Source organism: Sorex fumeus, unplaced genomic scaffold (genome assembly GCF_029834395.1).
Source record: "Sorex fumeus unplaced genomic scaffold, SorFum_2.1 ptg000024l, whole genome shotgun sequence".
NCBI lineage: Eukaryota > Metazoa > Chordata > Mammalia > Eulipotyphla > Soricidae > Sorex > Sorex fumeus.
In genome coordinates this window covers 27599258-27620405 of record NW_026606081.1, presented here as the reverse complement: position 1 = coordinate 27620405, position 21148 = coordinate 27599258, and the positions used below count along the sequence as shown (strand labels likewise).

Genomic DNA, 21148 nt, shown 5'->3' with positions numbered 1-21148 from the left:
AACCCCTGAGCACTCCTGGGTGTAGCCTTTCTGCCCCACCCAAAAGAATTTCCAGGATTGAGTCACCCAACTTTCAAACCTTTCAAGTGTCACTGATGTAGCAATGAGGACAAAACATTGATGGGCAATACAAAGAACTAAGAAGTCAAAAAGTGTGATTAAAAGAAAGCAGGGTCTGCCATAGAGGCAGGGGGAAGGTGGGAAAGGAGGGGTGTACCGGGGATATTGGTGGTGTGGAATGTGCACTGGTGGAGGGATGGGTGTTTGATCATTGTGTGATTGTAACCCAAACATGAAAACGTGTAACTATCTCACGGTGATTCAATAAAATTAAAAAAAAAAAAGTGAGGGTCGAGACTGGAATGACAGGATGGCAGATTACGGTAGTTGCCTTGCACTCAGCTCCCCACCCACCCCTGGGGTTCAATCCCTGGCATCCCACTTGGTCCCCTAAGCACTGCCGGTTAGACCTCCAAACAAAAAACCAAACCAGAAAAGAAAGTGAGGAGGGCACAGGGAGTGTGACGACGTAGAGTACGTGCCTCACACGCATGACCCCAGAGTTAGGGCCCTGTGTGGTGCAGCCCTGGGGTAAACATTACCATGAATGGGACCGCAGCAAGAGGTAGGGTGTGTGCCTTGTGCACTGCTGACTGGGGTTCAACCCCCAACATCCCATATGATACCAATCACCCCTGAGCATCACCTGGTGTGGCCCCAAAAACAAACAGAACAAAAACAACCCCCCCCCCAAAAAAACACAACCACTTGTTTCTTTCTTTTTTTTTAAAGTGCCAGATCAAATCTGACCTCAGCCATGAAAGTCAGTGCTCAGCCTCCAACCTACCCCCAACATTCTGGAGAATTAAAAAAACAAATTCAAGTGTCTTAATAAAATGTTTTTAAAAACATGAGCTTAACACAAAGGAAGATGCACATAGCCAACTTAGTAAACAACTCCTTACCACAGGAGACAGTAGTCCTCTACACAGATTACCCCGTACCCCCCACTTTTTAATGCTTTAGTAGCACCCAAAAGGATTTTACACTATTTTTAATATTTTCAAAGAAAATGACTTTTTATAGTCCTTTTGATTTTTTTTTTAATTTGGTATATGTATGTGGTATACGAGCTTGAGCAAATTGATGAATAATGGGATGGCAGTGATGACAGTGACAGTGATGTGGAAAAGGAAACCAAATCAAAAGTCAAAGGAAAAACAAGGAGCTTTGTATCTCTTCATTCACACTGCATCTGGCAATGATCAGGGTTAAATCATCTAAGACCATGAAGTGGTGGTGCAGTCACTGGGATGAGCTGGATGCCCAGAGTGGCCTTGATTAGGCCATCTGAGACGCCGCCCAGTGTGGGGCACGACACATGCCAGCACATGCAGTGCTGACCGTGTCCTTGGGACACTCCCACCCCATATGAGCTTAGATGAGGAGTCGGGGAACAGAGAGTTTGCTCTCTGGAGGCATGAGTTTTGGGAAAATGTAGCAATTTCATGAAGTATATTAGATTCATCCTTGAAACACCTAAGAAGTTGGGAACAGTCTCAATGACCAACAAAAACTGCCGTATGTGAAGAACAGAACTTCAATAGAAGCAACTACTGATTATCTGAAGCAGTAGTCACTAGCATAGAAAGATGTCCACAGTAAGTGGCAGCAAAACATGCTATATGGACAGCATGTTTGCATGACCCAGCATTTGCAAAAGAAGACCATGAAATGAGCTACTATGTGGTAAGCAGAAACTGAAAAGATCAATTCTGAAGATAGCCAACTTAGTAAACAACTCCTTACCACAGGAGACAGTAGTCCTCTACACAGATTACCCCGTACCCCCCACTTTTTAATGCTTTAGTAGCATTTGTTTGATAAACATCTGATTATAGCCAGTACTGGAATTATCTTATATGCTGACCACACCTAGGTTTTCCCTGACTGTCCTTTTTGGACTCCATCCTTTCCCAATTTCCTAGATATTTCCTTTAATCAAAAAACAAACAAAAAAAACAACCTTTAGGGTTCCATAATTCTCTCCTTATAGACAAAATAAAATCTAAGTGCAATGTAACTACATTTTAAAAATTCTCTCTGTAAAGTTCCTGATCATTTGGACCACAGAATCAACAGTAAGGATAAGCTGCAATAAAGCTGGCCGTATCTTTAAATGTTTCAAAAATACAGTTGAAATTACAGTAAGACGACTCTAAGGAATAAGGAAGTCTGCTGTGCATCTGGGGGGTCATGTTTCTGTGCCCACACTGCTGACCCCTGCTTGGACAACCCTGAGTCCCTGCTGGGCTGCAGCCAGCCCAGGTCAAAATGCCCCAGGGTGCCAAGGCCTGTCCCTACTTCCCCACTCCCTCCAGCCAGTCGCTGCCATACACTTTCTTTCTGGCGAGTTTACCAGGGCTCCAGCTGCCCTCACTCTCAGGGGTACTTTCAGTCTGAACAAGGGATAAAGAACGTGTCTGTCTCTTGCTTTGGGGGCTATGAGGCGCTGGGGTCAAACCTGAGCTATCTCCATGAAGCTGTACATGCTGTCAGCCTTGGAGCTACTCCAGAACCCTGCAGGGCCACCTCAGATATGAAAACAAAATGCCAACAGTGACATGTAAGCTTAGTCATTGTAAGGGAGAAGGAGATTTGGAAGAAAATCTCAGAAATACTGAAGTTGGGGTTCAAGCGACAGCACAGGGGGGCAATGTTCGCATGAGGTCTTCCTAGTTCCATCCCTGGCATCCCATATGATCCCCAAATCAGCCAAGAAAGAGTGCAGAGCCAGAGCCCTGAGCACTGAGACCTGAACACTGCCAGAGTGGCCCCCAAACCAAACCAAAGAAACATTTAAGTTGTTTCCTTCAGCTTAAAAGTCAGATCAGGACCCAGTTTCTCTCCTGCTGTGCTACAGATGCTGCTGACAGCTGAGCCATGAGACCTAGTGTCAGTTTTTATTATCTTAGAAATGAGAATTCAAGTTAATCCTGCAAGAAAAAGAGTATTCTTGACATAAGATGACCAAAAATTGTAAAAAAAAAAAAATCCTTGAAAATGCTTAAATCTTCGTTCTTCTTTAAGTGTGAGTAATTGGAAAGGAGGGTCAGAGAGGGGATGAGTGATGGAGCAGCATGGGAGGGTGACACATTCTCAGGACTGGGGGGCTGCGTTCAGAGAGTCTTGTCTTTCCTTTTGGTTTGTTTCTGGGCCACACCAGAAACAAATGAGATTCTCAAGGCTTCCTCCTGGCTCTGTGCTCAGGGATCACTCCTCATGGGCTTGGGGACCCTACATGGTGCTGGTCGGCCATGAGCAAGGCAAATTCCCTACCCACTGTACTATCTCTCTGGCCCCCAGAGCTTCCTGTCTTAACAAAAACACAGCCTGCACATCACCTTTTCCTTAAAAGCTTAGGAACATTCAAGGAAAAACTGCACTTACCTGAATGTAATATATGCCCTTTTCCTGAGCATACATCATTAGAAAACAATAGTCTAGGTTTTGCTTTGTTCTCCATCTGAAAGGAAAATTTGCAAAAAGGAGTCATGAATGAGACCCAAATTAGAGAAAGACTAGATGCATGCTATTTTATAATACACATCCTGTATTCTATAACACATCCCTATGTTGTAGAACACACTGGAACACACATGATCTATCCACTTAAAAGACAGTGAAAAAAAAAAAAAAGAAATAAGCAATAGAAAAGAGATTCAGAAAAAAGTAAAGAGAAAAAAAAAAGACAGTGAAATTCACTTTCTAATGTCTTTATCAAAATTTATTCCACAAAACATGAATTCTCAAGAGGTCCTGAGAAAAAGGAGTGGGGAACCAAGCAGTTTTGAGAAACACCAGACATACGTTGCTTTTCTGGAGACAGACAGCGGTAATGAAACACAGCAGTGAAAACAATTCCTGAAAAGTATTTAGTCAGGGGATGGGAGGGTGATCAGGGTCCACAGCTGGCCATGCTCAGGGCTTCCTTGTGGCTCTGTTCAGGGAAGTGACACCCCCTCCCCACCCAGGGCTTGGGGGAGCCCAGGGGATTTACCTGAGCTGAGGTCACAAGGCAAGTGCCTTACCTCCTGAGCTCTCCGCTGGCCCTGGAAAAATATTTTTAATGCAGTTCTTTCCAAAATGCCTTGCCTCTTTTTTCAGTAGTATCTCAATGATTCTGGAACAGGTGCAAGGGATCAGTGTTCTGGTGTGAGGACTATACTCTGTATTACGACAGGCACAGTCTCATGCACCAATATCCACAGAGGTAGAGAAGAGAGGCAGCCAGCACTGGGAGGGCCCTGTACGAAGCTATCCACTTCAAGGCCCACCACATGCCCACCCAGAATTGCCTGGTAGGCTGAGAATCTCCTAGAAGGGGCTCTCCAGAGGGAAAAAAAATACCTGGCAAAACAAATTTAACTTTACAAAATTAAATTCTTTCAATTAACTCCAGATATATTCCAGATATCTTACAGAAACACATTAGCATAACTATCAGAAGTAGTTCTCAAAGTTATTTTAAAAAAATACAGTAAAGGGGCCAGAGTGATAGTACAATAGGGAGGGCACTTGCCTTGCATGCGGCAGACCCAGATTCATCCCCGATACCCAAGATGCTCCCCCGAGCCCTGCCAGGAGTGATCCCTGAGCACAGCTAGGTATGCCCCCCAAGAGAAACAAAAATACAGTAAAACGAGACTCTGAAATCTAAGTACACACTTTCCAGATCTATATTACAAAGCTGTCCTAAATATAATGACATTACTCTGAAAGTTACAATTTCACCTTTAAATTTTAAAAAGCATAAACAGAGGTGGGTGGAGGGGAGGGGAAAGGGAGAAAGGGAGAGAGAAAGAAAGAGGGAAGGGGGAGGAAAGAGGGAGAGAAGAGGAGGGAGATAAGGAAGGAAGGAAGGAAGGAGGGAGCGAGGGAGGAGGAGAGAGAGAGAGAGAAAGACAGACAGACAGACAGATAGACAGAGACAGAGACAGAGATAGAGACAGAGGCCAAGGTACTCGGCTTGCATGCAGCCAATCCTGTTCCATCCCAGGCACCCCATAAAGTGCTTCAAGCACTACGAGGAGTGATCCCTGAGTGCAGAGCCAGGAGGAAGCCAGGTGTTGTGCAGCCCCACAAAGAGAAATACATTTACTGAGATAAAACAAATCATGTGGACATGTCTGTCTTTGGGATAAACAGACATCTCAAGAAATACAAATCAGGGGCCCGAGCAATGGTACAGTGCAGAGGGCACTTGCCTGGCACGCAGCTGACCTGGGTTCAATCCCCATCATCCCATTTGGTCCCCCAGCATTGCCAAGAGTGGTTCCTGAGTGGTTCCTGAGGGGTTCCAGGAGGAACCCCTAACACAGCCGAGTGTGACCCAAAAAGCCAAAAACAAACAAAATACAAAAAAAAAAAGAAAGAAAGAAATACAGAACATCTTTTCTCAAAATACTATTCTCTCTTTATGCTTATGGAGATTCCAAAATTGATTTCCATATATTTTACTTTGTTTTTAGCAACAACCCAATGAAAGTTTTCCCTATAATTTTAAAATATAAATGATAATCAAGTTAATTGCATTGTAGTAATTAACAGAACTGTATTAATGGAAGAACTCTATTAATGTTTTTTCATCACTTTTATTGAATCAGTTGCATATAAATAAGAAGTTTCCATCTGGACTAACTTCTGAGTTACATTGAGTACTATTCTCTCTCTCTCTCTCTCTCTCTCTCTCTCTCTCTCTCTCTCTATGTTTTTGGTCCACAACAGGTGATGATCAGGGGCTACTCCCAGTCCAAAGCTCGGGGTCACTCCTGCAGTGCTCAGGAGATAAACCCAGGGCTCCAGCCTGCAAAGAATGTACCCAGCCATCTCCCTGGCCCCAGGAGTGGGGAGTGGCAGGCTGAGGGCCACACCTGGCTCTGCTCAGGGCTTTCTCCTGGCTCTGTGCTCAGAGATCACTCCTGGTGGGGCTCTGGAGAGCACATGCAGTGCTGGGAATTGAGCATGGTCAGCTAAGTGCCAGGCAAGTGACTTTCCCCTGACTATTTCTCCACACCCTTGAAAACATGTTTTAGAAAGGTAACATCATAAAAAGCACAGTTATAAAAATCAAGTGGGTCAAATTCGACCTCTAATCAGAAACTCCATCCGAGTTTCCAACAGAGAAAAATTCAACAACTCTCCAAATGAGTTCAACACTACAATTGATTAATCTTTGATTTTTTAAAAAAGAACCACATTTAACAACTTCTCTTCCATTTCAAGGTAGGGAATTTTCAACAACATGGACTCACCGAACTCTCTCTTTGGAGTCTCCAAATGTTTCCTTTAAGTTTGTCAGGTCAGGGTAATAGCTTTCAGGAGGTGACACTACTTCCAACAAACCAGAATTAATTTCTTTAGGAAATCTATCATGAGAAAAGTTAGCTGTTATGGCCACATCATTGATTTTACTTAACAGGAAATATTGTGAAATACTGTTTTAATAGCTAATGTCTTAAAAATAAATAAATAATGCTCTAATCACAGCATGAACAGCCATTACCAGGAATTTCTCCTGCAGCATAGAAATCCTAGGCTAACAGAAGGGACTGCGCTTCTAAAGTTCTCAGAAATTGTCTCAATTAAAGTTGAGCACTGGAGGAAGACTCTAACAAACGCAATTTAGTCCTGAGATCTGCATAGTTTCAAGATTGGGTTTTAGCACTTTGATAGACAAGGCAGAGTCACATTATTTTACACATAGAACTGTCAAATAACTGTTACTTCTCTCTTCAAATAGGTGATATGTTCAGTTACAAAAACATCGAATTCAACGAAGAGATTCATGAGGCCCAGTTTGTATGCTGTCCCTCCCCAGTCTACTAAAGCAGTCTTAGAAAAACCAATGGCACCTGCACTTTCTTTAGCTTCTGTTTCTTACTAACCTAAGTGACTTGCTCACAGCAAACTGTTATAAAATCTCTGCAGAATAGCAAAGAACAACTTTAGACATGGTTTAGCACTGAGTTTTGAAACACATGACAGAAATAGAAAGTTTGCTTAATAAACAGAGGGTGAGAGCTTTAAGAAGTTTCATATAATTCCTATCTTCAAGATTGAAGACTTTAAAGCATACTATATACATACATAATATATTCAAACTTTCTATAATGATTTTTATTTATGTGCATATTTATATATGCACTCATTTATATATGTACCTATCAAGACCAATTACAATTCATTCAGTGAAATTTCCATTACAAAATATAAGCATAAACTATTAACTACAGTTTATGGTCTAAATAAGCAAAAACTAGACTGAAGTTACCCTGATATAATTCCAATCTACAATTATAGACTACATATAGACTATAGTTTATTCATAAATTATAAAATAAACTAGATAATGTTTCTTTTAGTAAAATGCCAAGTGAGACAGTAAATAAAAAAATAACTCATGTCCAGTATGAGTAACTTACTCTCTGGTACATATACACAATGGAGTACCATTCAGCTGTAAGGAAAAATGAAAACAAAGCAACTGTGGGCTGTGAGGATGGTGCTGAGTGAAGTTAGTAAGGAGAGGGACAAACACCATCACAGAATGATCTCTCTCATCTGTGGGATATAAAGTAACTGAGTAAAGACACAAAGAAACTGAAAACTGGTCTTTAATGGGAAACTGGTCTTTAGCCAGGGCCAGTGGGGCAGGTGGAGGGTAGCTGACACTGGTGGAGGCTGTAGGGTTGGAACACTTTTTGCCATTATCAGTATTGTAAATCAAGGTGCCTAAAATAAAAATTCTGAAAATAAATGAAATAACTTACTCTTTTTCCAAGGAGTCTACAACATGGTTCACATAATCAATATCTGTCTGGGAAAGAAAGAAAATCATGTTTTTGTGTTTCTCATTAAATTTTTAAAATTAAAATTTTTAAAATTGTTTTTGATAGGGTTCAAATATTGTTTGAACCATGGGAACACTTACAAGGGCAATTAGAAGCCACCCGAAAAGTCTCTATCCCACTCAGAGAGCCTGGCAAGCTACCAAGAGTATCCCGCCTGCATGGCAGAGCCTGGCAAGTTATCCGTGGGGTATCCAATATGCCAAAACCAGTAAATACAATGGGTCTCATTCCCCTGACCCTGAAAGAGTCACCAGTATGGCAGCATTAAGAAAGATAAGGAAGGAGAGGCTGATAAAATCTCGGTCGACCGAGGCTGCCACAACGAAGAAGGACAAAAATGACTGTCTGTACTTTCAATGCATGTATGCTGGCATCAGATGCATCCATGGAGGACCTGATGGTCAAGCGCGAAAGATCAAGTACAACAACACTGGTCTGACTGAGATGAGAAGGCATCAATCACATCACGCCATTTTCGACACTGGGGAAGAACTGTTCCTCAGAACATGTGACAAAAGAGGCGTCAGTGGTGTCGGTGTCCTTGTCAACACAAACTTGGCCATAAACATTGATTCATTCGAACGCCTAACAACCTGAATCGGATTACACTTGAATAGATGTGGCTCACTGCCGGCAGTTGATATCTTCGTTGTTTATGCACCAACATCCAATTATGATGAAGGAGATATTGAGAAGTTCTACATGGAGCTAGAGAAGTTCTATAAAAAAAAAGACCACACCTTCTTTAATTGTCGGTGACTTTAATGCCAAAATAGGACTGAGAAGATCAGCCAAAGAAATCCACATCGGGACCCATGGTCCAGAATAGAATGAACAGGGTGAGAGACTGAATTCATCATGTTGATCAAGACCATTCATGGTAACTCACAATTCCAGAAGGCTGAATCTAAACATTGGACATGGGAGTCTCCCAGTGAATGGTTCCACAACGAAATTGACCACATCATATTCAATCGACAGTTTTGCCTGACCCACGTTGCTGTTGTCCCAAAATTCCAAATGGGATCGGACTACCGTCTCCTTCATGCAAAATTTTACTTCACAGAGCGGGGAGAAAGGGCTGCAAAGTTTAAGAGAACTCCCAGAATGACCATCAACTGGGAGCTCTTTGGCACTATTACAGCAACATGGGAAGATGCATCATTGACAACATTGACAAGGAATACAATCGACTGGTTCAGCACCTCCATGATTCTGTGAGGAATGCCAAGAGAGAGATAGCCACAAAAAAATGCCTGTCTTCGAAAACTCTTGAGCTTATTTGCCAGCGTGGCTTGGTGCAAGCCTCAGGCAACCGCAAGCAAATGTCTGAGCTTGCAAAGCAGTGCAAAGAAGCAATAACGGAAGACCTCAAAGAGAGAAGAGCAGCAGTGCTGGTAGATGCGGCAGAAGCTGGGAAAAGCATTCACAACGCCGGCCTGTCCTTCACCAACTACAAGATTAAATGACTGCCCTCTGACATCTTGATGGATCTATCACATCTTTCAGAAGGGCCATGGAGAATATTATCCATGACTTCTCGGATCTCTTCGACAGCCACGTCCACCTGTACACATACTAAATTCCACAGGATGGATATGTAGTTCCCAACATTCTCCCTTCCAAAATCCGACACGCCATTTCGTCGGTAAAGAGGCAAACAGCACCTGGCCCAGACAAGGTCAGACCTGAACACCTGAAGAATCTGCCATTGGTGCTCATTAATACACTGGCTCAGCTCTTCACATGCTACCTGTCTGAATGCAAGGTTCCATCCCAATGGAAAACCAGCAGGACTGTACTACTCTATAAGAAGGGAGACATCCACGGCATTGGTAATTATCACCCGATCTGCCTATTGTCTGTCATCTACAAGTTGTTCACTCGAGTCATCCTAAATAGGATTGGCAGAACACTAGATGAAGGACAACCATGCAAGCAAGCCGGGTTCCGCAAAGGATTCAGCACCATCGACCATATCCACACGATAACCAAGCTCATTGAGGTTTCTTGGGAGTTCAAGATGCCGCTCTGTTTAACGTTCATTGATTTAAAGAAGGCCTTTGATTCTGTTGAGACGGAAGCGGTCATTGAAGCCCTAGCCAATCAGGGCATTCAAGCCCAATACATCAAGATCCTCTGTGAGCTGTATTGCGGATTCACTACCAGGATCTCATCATACTACAACAAAGTCAAGAGAGGGGTTTGGCAGGGTGATATCATTTCACCGAAACTCTTCAGTGCCACCCTCGAGAATATCATGCGACGACTGGAATGGGAAGGAATGGGAGTGAAGATAGATGGTTGGCAACTACACCACCTCCGCTTTGCTGATGACATTGTTTTAATAACACCAAACATCAGCCAAGTGGCACAAATGCTGGCCGACTTTGACCGTGAGTGTGGAAAGGTCGGACTACAGCTGAATCTTATGAAGACAATGTTTATGAGAAACAGCCTCGTTCCTGATGCCCCATTCGCTCTCAACGGAACGACCATCTCCGAATGCAACAGCTATGTGTACCTAGGTCGAGAAGTCAACATGACAAATGACCTGGCACCCGAGCTGCGCAGGAGGAAGAGAGCGGCTTGGAACGCCTTCAAGAACGTCGAAGAAATAGCTAAAAGGACGAAGAACCTCCGGCTCTGGGCACAACTCTGATTTCACTGTTCTTCCTGCATTAACATATGCCTCAGAGACCTGGGCCCTACGTAAACAGGATGAGAATGCTATTCGGGTCTCCCAAAGAGGAATTAAAAGAGCTATGCTTGGAATATCACGTTTCACTCAAATGAGAGAAAGAATCCGGAGTTCCGAAATCCGTCGACGATCAAGAATCAGGGACGCTGTCTCGTTTGCCCTGGTGTCAAAAATCAGATGGGCTGGTCACGTAATGAGATTTAAAGACGACCGCTGGACTAGAGCTGTTACCGACTGGATCCCACGGGATGTCAAAAGACCGCGTGGCCGCCCACCTACCAGATGGTCAGACTTCATCAAGATCATGAACGATCGGTTTGGGGCTCTTCATGTTCCCAGAGCGAACAGATGCCATTGGGCTACACTAGCAGGTGACAGGGACAAATGGAGACGTTACTGACGCCTGCTCGAGCAAATCCACGACTAACGGGAAGTTAAGCGATTTAAGTGATTTGTTTTTTTACAAAGCTGTTCATGATTGCATTCCAGTGATACAATGTTTCAACACCCATCCCCCACCAGTGTAATTTCCCAGTGTCCCCATTTTCCCTCCCACCCCTTTAAGCTCCTCCAACCCCTACCCCACTCCCGCCTGCCTCTATGGCAAGCAGCTCTCCTCTCTCTTTCTTTTCTCACCCATTTTAGGCATTATGGTTTGCAATAAAGTATATATCACTAAGTATTTACAAATGCAGTAACAGACCAGAAAGTTTTTGTTACTTCTCATTCAAAAGAAAAACTGCGCACAGTAAATATTTCTATTTAAGAGGCATCCAAATAATAAGTACTGGATAAACAAATGCAACATGAGATGGGAAATCAGTTTTAACTGGGAATTATCAAGCTGAGGTTTCATAGCTAATGGTCTGTCTGCATAACCTAAAGTACCACTTTGATACTCGGTTTCCAAATCTATTTTTTTTTAAAGCGGCAACTACAATCAAGGTAGAGCAGACTCTGCCAAACAAAACTCCACATTAAAATAGCCAGAAACCAGGCAAAGGTCTCACCCTCGCTCAGCCTGTATGCAGGACAGACAAATGCAGCCAGGTTGAAGGTATGTGAGTAGGACAGGGGGTAGGGGGCAGGATGCATGGGGCACCAGGCACACACCAAGTGTCCTGACTGCAGGGGAACCTGGAGTTACAGACTGCCCCTAGGTCAGAGAGGAGAGAGGGCGGCTGGGGGCATGGAATTCTGGACCACAACAAAGCAAGCATGGAACCAAACGTTGAACCCTAGCACCCCTGTCCCCACCCCATCCACCAGCGGGCAGCCTGATATCCATTTGCTGCAGGACTGAAGGATGGAAGTGACTCCAAGTGAGAAGGGCAGCTGGCGACACTGTGTATGAGTTCCTTCTGTTATCCCCCTGCCACCCCAGACTCAGAAACAAAGGAAAACCCCAGCTGGCAGCAGAGCCCAGGAGGGCAGGCAGAGAACACAGAGGAGGGGCTGCTGTTCCCTGAAGGGGGAGCATCTGCCTGGCATGAGCATCAGAGAAAACGGCGGGCACCCTCTGCACCACCCCACGTCACCCATAGTGGTCCTGTGGCCATGACCTTGGGAGTCCCTGGTGCCACACGTGTGCGATGTGAGATGCTGCACCTGGAGTTACAGACTGCCCCTAGGTCAGAGAAAAGAGAGGGCGGCTGGGGGCCCCGGCCTGGTGCACTGGCACCACAGCCACATGGCAAGTGGGTCCCACAACCTTGGGTGCCATGCCACACAGCATAACCAACCTCGGCAGATGGATGGGAGCGGGGGAGGAAGGAAAGATGGAACTCCTTTTTCTTTTGGGCTTTAGGCATTTAATATTTCAAGCCAATCCACCACAGTGTTAATTTCCCCTCCACCAGGATTCCTATATTTTCTCCTCACTCCCACCCATTCCTGCCAGTCAACTTGACAGACACCATATGAAGTTCCAGTGGTTGCCGCTTAGATTTCATGTTTTCAGTGTTGTTGAGTATGTGCTCTGGATATATGGCTATACCCGTCAGCCTAGCAGGATAGCAGGAGCACACTAAATGGGATGGGACAGTAGCACAGATGCCAACTCACCTCAACAAAACAAAAATAATCACACTGAGGCTCAAAGGGGAACACACAGCTAATTCTGCAGACAAAGAAAGACTTAACCCTGTGGGAAGATATAATAATTCTCACAAATTTTATTTTACAAAAGTACTACTGATAATTTCACTAGCCATTTAATTGTAACAAGCAACAGAAAGTAAATTATTGCATTCCTGTTAAGGAAGCAGGCTGGGGATGGTTGGGAAAATGCAGACAATGGTGGAGGGAAGGTCACTCTGGTGGTGGGCTAGGGGCTGGAACATCAAAAGCCTGTAACAACTGTAGTATAAATAACTTTGTAGCTGTGGTGTTTAAATAAAGTATTTTATTTTAAAAAGTTACCAAGATTTATTTCTAATAGTTCACAGAAAAAAAACTTAGAGGCAGGCTCTTATAAAAGGTAAGTGTTGCAAATGTCAGAGATTTGAGGCTGTTACAAAAGTTACCCAGATGAAAAAAAAATTTAAACTTCCATATCAAATGAGAACATAAAATTTAGTATGAGGGTTTTTTTTTTGTCTGCTTCTGGGTCACTTCGAGCAGTCCTCAGGGGTTACTCCTGGCTCTGCACTTAGGGATCACTCTTGGTGGTGGTCGGGGACCATATGGGATGCTGGGATCAACACAGGCATCTGCACGTGGGGGCAAACGCCCTACCCAGTGATGTATCTCTTTGGCACTAATGTCTAAGTTTTAAAATGTTAATTTTTTCCCTCAGTGGTGCCTGGGGGCAGGAGTCATTTCTGGGGCTAGATGGGTGGGTGGGGGGCATTGGCACACGTAGTGTTGAAGTTTAAGGCATGTGCTCTCCCACTAGAGTCACATCACAAAAGTCTGAATTAAAAATTTTTTTAATATAGGTAATTTTTTTTGAGTCACTGTTACTTGAAAATCATCCATGACTGAGATTCAGGTGTACAATGTCCCAACACCAACCCCTTCACCAGTGTTTTTTAATTTTACTTTTTGGTTTTTGGTCATACCAGCTAAACTTTGGGCTTATTCCTGGCCCCACGCTCAGGGATCACTCCTGTTGGGGCTCAGGAACCAAATAGTGTGGCAAAGAATCAAACCCAGGTCAGCTGCAAACAAGGTAAGCGGCTTGACCCCTAAACTCATTCTGGACCCAAAAGTTTGACTTTTAATAATTTCCTGAAAAAAGGTAGCACTGTAGCATTGTCCTCCCACTGTTCATCAATTTGGTCAAGCGGGCAACAGTAATGTCTCCATTGTGAGACTTGTTGTTATTGGTTTTGGCATATCGAATATGCCATGGGGAGCTTGCCAGGCTCTGCCATGTAGGCTGGATACTCTCAGTAGATTGCAGGGCTCTCCGAGAGGGATGCAGTAATTGAACTCGGGTTGGCCATGTGCAAAGCAAACACCCTACCTGTCATGCTATGGCTCCAGCCCGAACTGTTTTTAAGATACGTTCTGTTTATACATTTTGGCACCTTATTTTCAGTTTCACTATCACTATTATCCTGTTGTTCGTGGATTGCCTCGAGCAGGCACCAGTAATGTCTCCTTCGTCCTAGCCCTGAGATTTTAAAAACTACCATATTCAAGGCTCTTTCAGGGTTAGGAAAATGACACACATCATTGTTACTGGTATTTGGCATACTGGGTATGCCACAGGGACTTTGCCAGGCTCTGCCGTGTGGGTAGGTTACATTCGGTAGCCTGCCAGGTTGTCCAAAGCAAGAATGAGATAGTAAGATGTTGTACAGCCGCAAATGCGGCCGTGAGCTTCCGGGATCTGGGTTTTATAGTCTCTGGGCCTTGGCCGTTGATGGGATTACACGGCGCCGGGGAACGGGGGGCAGTTGGTGGGTGTGACCCCTGCCTACTGGAAGATGGAGGATCTGGATGGAGGATGCTCAGCCCCAATCCGAGCAGGCTTGGAGATCTCAGCCCCAGGACCCGCATGCCTTTGTTCCTCTGCCGGTTCCTTCATGTGTGTGGAGAGTGGTCTCAGCATGGTTGTGGCTGGTTCTGGAGGTCTTTGGCTGCTGGGGCTCTGCTCGGGGCGGGGAGGGAAACTCAACCCACCCCACTCCAAGGGGCCCTGGCGAGGACAGTCAGGTGCGGGGGCAGGGGACTCTGTGCTGTTCTCTTCCGGGATCTGGGTTTTATAGTCTCTGGGCCTTGGCCGTTGATGGGATTACACGGCGCCGGGGAAGGGGGGGGGGCAGTTGGTGGGTGTGACCCCTGCCTACTGGAAGATGGAGGATCTGGATGGAGGATGCTCAGCCCCAATCCGAGCAGGCTTGGAGATCTCAGCTCCAGGACCCGCATGCCTTTGTTCCTCTGCCGGTTCCTTTATGTGTGTGGAGAGTGGTCTCAGCATGGTTGTGGCTGGTTCTGGAGGTCTTTGGATGCTGGGGCTCTGCTTGGGGCGGGGAGGGAAACTCAACCCGCCCCACTCCAAGGGGCCCTGGCGAGGACAGCCAGGTGCGGGGGCAGGGGACTCTGCGCTGTTCTCTTCCGGGAGCTGGGTTTTATAGTTTCTGGATCTTGGCCATTGATGGGATTACACATTGCGGGGGTGTGGGGTGTGGGGGGAGGGGGGATCGGAGGGGGGTGGCAATTGGTGGGTGTGACCCCTGCCTACTGGAAAATGGAGGATCTGGGTGGAGGATGCTCAGCCCTGATCCGAGCAGGCTTGGAGATCTCAGCCCCGGGACCCGCATGCCTTTGTTCCTCTTCCGGTACCTTCATGCGTGTGGAGAGTGATCTCAGCATGGTGGTGGCTGGTTCTGGAGGTCTTCAGCTGTCGGAGCCCTGGTCGGGGCGGGGAGGAAAGCTTAACCTGCTCCCCTCCAAGGGGCCCTGGCGAGGACAGCCAGGCACGGGGGCAGGAGACTCTGTGCTGTTCTCTTCTGGGAGCTGGATTTTATAGTATCTGAGTCTTGGCCGTTGATGGGATTACACGGCGGGGAGGAAAGCTTAACCTGCTCCCCTCCAAGGGACCTGGCGAGGACAGCCAGGCACAGGGGCAGGAGACTCTGCGCTGTTCTCTTCCAGGAGCTGTGGGCAGGGCACTGGCTTGCAGAGCCAACTCGGGCTGCACCCTGGCACCACGGCTAAGCACAGAGCCAGAAAAGCGAAGGATACTGGGGAGCCCAACCGAGTAGGGTGGGCAGGCCCTGCCTGGCACTCAGTGCTCCAGCACTTCACTGAGTCTAGCCAAGTACCTCTGAGATTGGCCACCCAAGAAGAAAATAATTTTTTGAAGGAATTATCAGCTGAACGTACAATTCTAGATAGACTGGTTTTTCCCCCAGAACTTAATCCCCCACCCCATCCCCAGGGCAGGTGAACAGGGTTCAGGCTTCGGGGAGTCCAGGCAGACACTCACCAGAGGCTGGCGGGCAGGGCAGCACCAGGCAACCCTCCTTCTCAGGCAGCCTGATGGCACCTGGACTCGCCCAGCAGCTTCCACTCCTGGCCACGCGGGTTCTCTGAGGATCTCTGTGGGGTCACCCAAGGTTTGCACAGACCCAACTGGGGGTCGCCCACATGCTGGCTCCACTTGTCTTACTGCACCCAGTGTAGCCCTTACCCACTGGAAAGATACTTCAGAAGGAAGGACCAGGGTGAGCAAAGTGAGAAGGGGAAAGACCAGCACTGGACACCCCATGGGTGGGAATGGGGTAAGCAAAGAGGAATGGAGACCGTCGGACAGGGCCAGACCTGGGCAGCCGCAGCATGTGAGCTGAGTATCAGGATCAGGGCTGAGACTGGCCAGGGCCGCATCATGTCCCTAGGGTGTGGGAAGTTACACACTTGTCACAATGTTACTCCCCCCAAAAATAAAGATTTGGAAGTATGTCAAAGACAGAGCAATTCTGAAATGGGAACATTCAGATCAAAATCCTATTAAAACTAAATTAGAATGTTTTAAATTGATTGGTGCTGAATAAATTACAATGCAATTATGTATTTAATAGACATCCAATTTGTTAGTATTTTAAAGACAACTATATCTTGTTCTGCTTGAAAATTAAAGTGTTAATATCACTACTCGGGATTAATGAACAAAAACTAAATGCTTTTCCAGTGGAAAGTGATTGCAACTGCTCAGTTATAATATTTCAAATTTTTTTTATTAGTGAAATACCATGAGGTACAGTTGTAGACTTACAAATTTTTGTGCTTGGATTTCAGTTATACAATGATCAAGTACCCATCCCTCCACCAGTGCCCATTTTCCACCACCACAGGTTCGTTCCAGTATCCCTCCCACGCCCCATCCCCCCCATCCCACCCTGCCTCTGTGGCAGGGCATTCCCTTTTGTTCTCTCTCTCTCCTTTTGGGTGCTGTGGTTTGCAAGAGAGGCATTGAAGTCATGAAATTTACACACAAGTGGCACTACATGGAAAGTATCCTGTTAAGCGAAATGAGTCAGAAAGAGCGGGATAGACACAGAAAGATGGCATTCATCTGGGGAAAATAAAGTAACAAAATAGGAGACTAACACCCAAGAGTGGCCGAGATTAGTACCAGGAATTTTGCTCCATGACTTGGAGGCCAGCCACACGTGCTAGGGGAAAAGGGAGCTCAGATAGAGAAGGGAGCACCAAACAAAGGGTGTTGGGAGGATCCTCTCAGGATGAGAGAAGCATCCTGAAAGTAGACCAAACATGATTGCCACTCAATATTTCAAATTTTTATGAAAATTTTATGAAAATTTATGAAAATTGAATGCTTAAATTATTCTTGGACATTTTGGAGGTCTATCGTCTTTTTCAAGAGTTTAAAGCTAGAGTCATCGCTGTAAGCACCACTTTAGTTTCAGCTCATAATTTTTTTTTATTTTCACTATTTCTACACCCTTAAAATTTTTCCATCCATTTGAGGATTCCCAATTTTATCCCATTATGTGATTTATATGCATCGTAGAGAACTTTGTGTAGTTTCCAACCTTTTCAGTCCATCAGTGCTCTCCATGGTCTGCCTGCTCTGATAAGCTTCCACATTTGCCTGCACGGAACAGGTACTGTTGTCTGGAGGAGAGTTCTACAGATATCAGGGAGGTTGGTTCCAAGTGGTGTTTGCAAGTCTTCGATAAACTAGTTTTTGATAGACGCGCTGACTTTCTCCAGTTGTTTCTAGTCTTGATTTAAATTGCAGATTACTTTGTTGGTGTACTGGTAGTACTTTTATCCTCTAAGTTTTAGCAGTTAGATTTTTTTTTTTTCCCCTTTATTTTATTTTATTTTTTTTAAAGTTGTAGATTTACAATTTTTGTGCTTTGGTTTCAATTATACAATGATCAGATACCCATCCCTCCACCAGTGCCCATTTTCCACCACCATGGATAATATCCCTCCCACCCCCATCCCCCCATCCCCCCGTCTCTGTGGCAGGGCAATCCCCTGTGTTCTCTCTCTCCTTTTGGGTGTTGTGGTCTGCAAAAGAGGCATTGAGTGGCAAACATGTTCAGTCCATAGTCTACTTACGACATGCATCTCCCCTCCTGGGAGGATCCTCCAAACATCCTTTATTTGGTGCTCCCTTCTCTATCTGAATAGCCCTTTCCTCTAGGATACCCGGCTGGCCTCTAAGTTATGGAGTAATCCTCCTGGTGCTGATCTCAGCTATTCTTGGGTATTACTCTCATACTTTGTTACTTTATATCCCCCAGATGAATGCAATCTTTCTATGTCTATCCCTCTCTTTCTGACTCATTTCGCTTAGCATGATACTTTCCATATTGTACCACTTGTATGTAAATTTCATGACTTCATCTTTTCTAAGAGCTACATAGTACTCCATTGTGTAGATGTACCAAAGTTTCTTTAACCAGTCATCTGTTCTTGGGCATTCAGGTTTCTTCCAGTTTCTGGCTATTGTAAAGAGGGCTGCAATGAACAAACAAGTGCAGATGTCACTTCGACTATACATTTTTGCCTCTCTGGGATATATTCCCAGGAGTGGTATTGCTGGGTCAAATGGGAGCTCAATTTCTAATTTTTTGAGAATCGTCCATACTGTTTTCCAGAAGGGCTGAACCAGTGGACATTCCCACCAACAGTGAAGGAGTGTCCCTTTCTCGGCACATCCACGCCAGCATCGGTTGCTTTTGTTCTTTTGAATTTGGGCCAGTCTCTGAGGTGTGAGATGGTATCTCATTGTGGTTTTGATCTGCATCTCCCTGATGATTAATGATGTAGAGCATTTTCTCATGTGCTTTTTTGCCATTCGGATTTCTTCTTTGAGAAAGTTTCTGTTCATTTCATTGCCCCATTTTTGGATGGGGTTGGATGTTTTCTTCTTGTGGAGTTTAACCAGTATTTTGTATATCCTGGATATCAACCCCTTGTCAGATGTGTATTCGGTGAATATCCTTTCCCATTCTGTAGACTGTCTTTGTATTTTGGTCACTGTTTCTTTGGAGGTGCAGAAGCTTCTTAGTTTAAGATAGTCCCATTTATCTATCTCTTAGCAGTTAGATTTTTAAGATATTTACTTACACATTGGTTGTGTAGCCAGCATATGACACATGGGAAGAAACTGTGTGTGTTATTATAAATATTGATACATCACTGTCACTGTCCTCCCATTGTTCATCGATTTGCTCGAGCGGGCCCAGTAATGTCTCCATTGTGAGGCTTGTTGTTATGTGTTTGGCATATCGACTATGTCACGAGTAGCTTGCCAGGCTCTGCCGTGCAGGCGAGATACTCTCGGTAGCTTGCCGGGCTCTCCGAGAGGGGCGGAGGAATCGAACTTGGGTCGGCCATATTGGCTGCGTGCAAGGTAAACGCCCTACTCGCTGTGCCATCGCTCCAGCCCATTGATGCATAACATTGTAAAATTAATATGAGCCATGTAACCAAAATAATAATGTAGCATTTGTATATTAAACATATCCCATAACATTACTCTCACCCAGTAGACAATTACTTAACCATCCTTACATGCTCTGCTTATTACTGTAAGAAACCAATCCTCTGTCTAGTGAATCTTACATTGCCCTCCCGTTGATCGTCGATTTGCTCGAGCGGGCCCAGTAATGTCTCCACTGGAGACTTTGTTGTTACTGTGTCTGGCATATCGAATACTCTTGGTAGCTTGCCGGGCTCTCCCAGAGGGGCGGAGGAATCGAACTCGGGTCGGCCATGTTGGCCGCTTGTAAGACGAACGCCCTACCCGCTGTGCTATCTTACATTAAAAAGGACAATTTAAAAAAACGGTTTTACATATACTAACATGTTGTATTATACATATATGTGTGATGTGCTGAGTTGTAGCAGGTGCTTCAGAAGAGAAACCAGCAGACAGGAGGCAGTATGGCATTTCCTGGAGAGAGTTCATGGGAGTGGTCAGGGCCTTGCAGTAGAGACCTGGTGGACACAGGGATTGATAATCCAAGCGGGGGAGCAGTTTGCAAAGACCCGAGTTGGGATCCTCATGGCATGTTTTGGGAGAGGAGCAGAAAGGGCCAGTGAGAGATGAGGTGTGGGAGTGAGAGGGGTTCATGTTGAGAATGGGGGCTCTGCAATCAGGGAGGACATAGCAGGCGTCTGCACCCTTTGCTTCTACTCTTCAGTCTCAGGACTGGCAGTGTCTTTGTGTGAGAGGGAGCTAGGGTTCCCTGCCCCACCCAGCTGTGGAAGCTGAGGGCTCTGTCCCGCCCTGGTGTTGGGAATGTCCTTGGGGCCCTGCATGCTGCTGAAGCCATCTCCCTGGGAGCCGTCTCCCTGTATCCTGGCCATGTTCTGTTAGTACGTGACATGTCCTTCAGGCTCTGTCAGTCACATGGTCCCTGTGGCCACTGTTCACCTTTGTGCCAGGAGCCTGAAGCAGCCACAGGCTGTGAGTCAGCAAGTGGGTCACGTTCCACACAGGTCTGACTTCACAGGACACGGGCACCTGGCCTGATTTCCCAATTGCTGCTGAGTTCAGGCGGACGCTCACTTGAGGGTTTTCAATAGAGAAGACACCAGCCTTTTGAAAAAGACTTTAATAAGCACCTTATTTAGAAATTTAAGATTTAAGGAAAGTCGTAGAGATGACACAGAGTATCCCTTCTATTCAACTTGCTTACCATGCAGCTCCCGTAGCCCTGATGATAACGTCCAAGACAGCAACTGTAGACTTTACTACAGTTGTTTTTCCATGTAAAGTCACATATCTGTTCTAGCATCCGAACCCAAAGATCACATTACCTTTAGTTGTCCTGATTGCTGTGTTCCCACCTATCAGTGATCCTAGTTTTTTCAAAGCTTTGATGGAAGTGGGACACTTTTATTGTATTATTATTGGGGTTGGGGTTTGGGACACCCCCCAGTGGTCCTCAGGGCCCCTTCCTGACTCTGTGCTCACAAGTGACCCTGGCAATGGTCACTGTAGTGCTGGGTATTCGAAAGAATGCCAGGGAGATACAGGGTAAGTGCCTTAACCCTATAAGATCTCCCAGACCCCCAAAGTTCAACACTTTTAATA

The 21148-nt window shown here is 45.4% G+C and overlaps 1 protein-coding gene across 1 annotated transcript in view; it reads right to left on the bottom strand.

The window, feature by feature from the left end:
- MGAT4A (alpha-1,3-mannosyl-glycoprotein 4-beta-N-acetylglucosaminyltransferase A) overlaps positions 1-21148 on the bottom strand; it is a 141966-nt gene that overhangs the window by 25324 nt on the left and 95494 nt on the right. Inside the window, exons 6-8 of the mRNA XM_056114258.1 lie at positions 7833-7879; positions 6315-6428; positions 3451-3526 (exon numbers count right to left, since the gene is read on the bottom strand). Coding sequence (XP_055970233.1) covers positions 3451-3526; positions 6315-6428; positions 7833-7879 — 237 coding nt within the window. The remainder of the gene's footprint in view (positions 1-3450; positions 3527-6314; positions 6429-7832; positions 7880-21148) is intronic.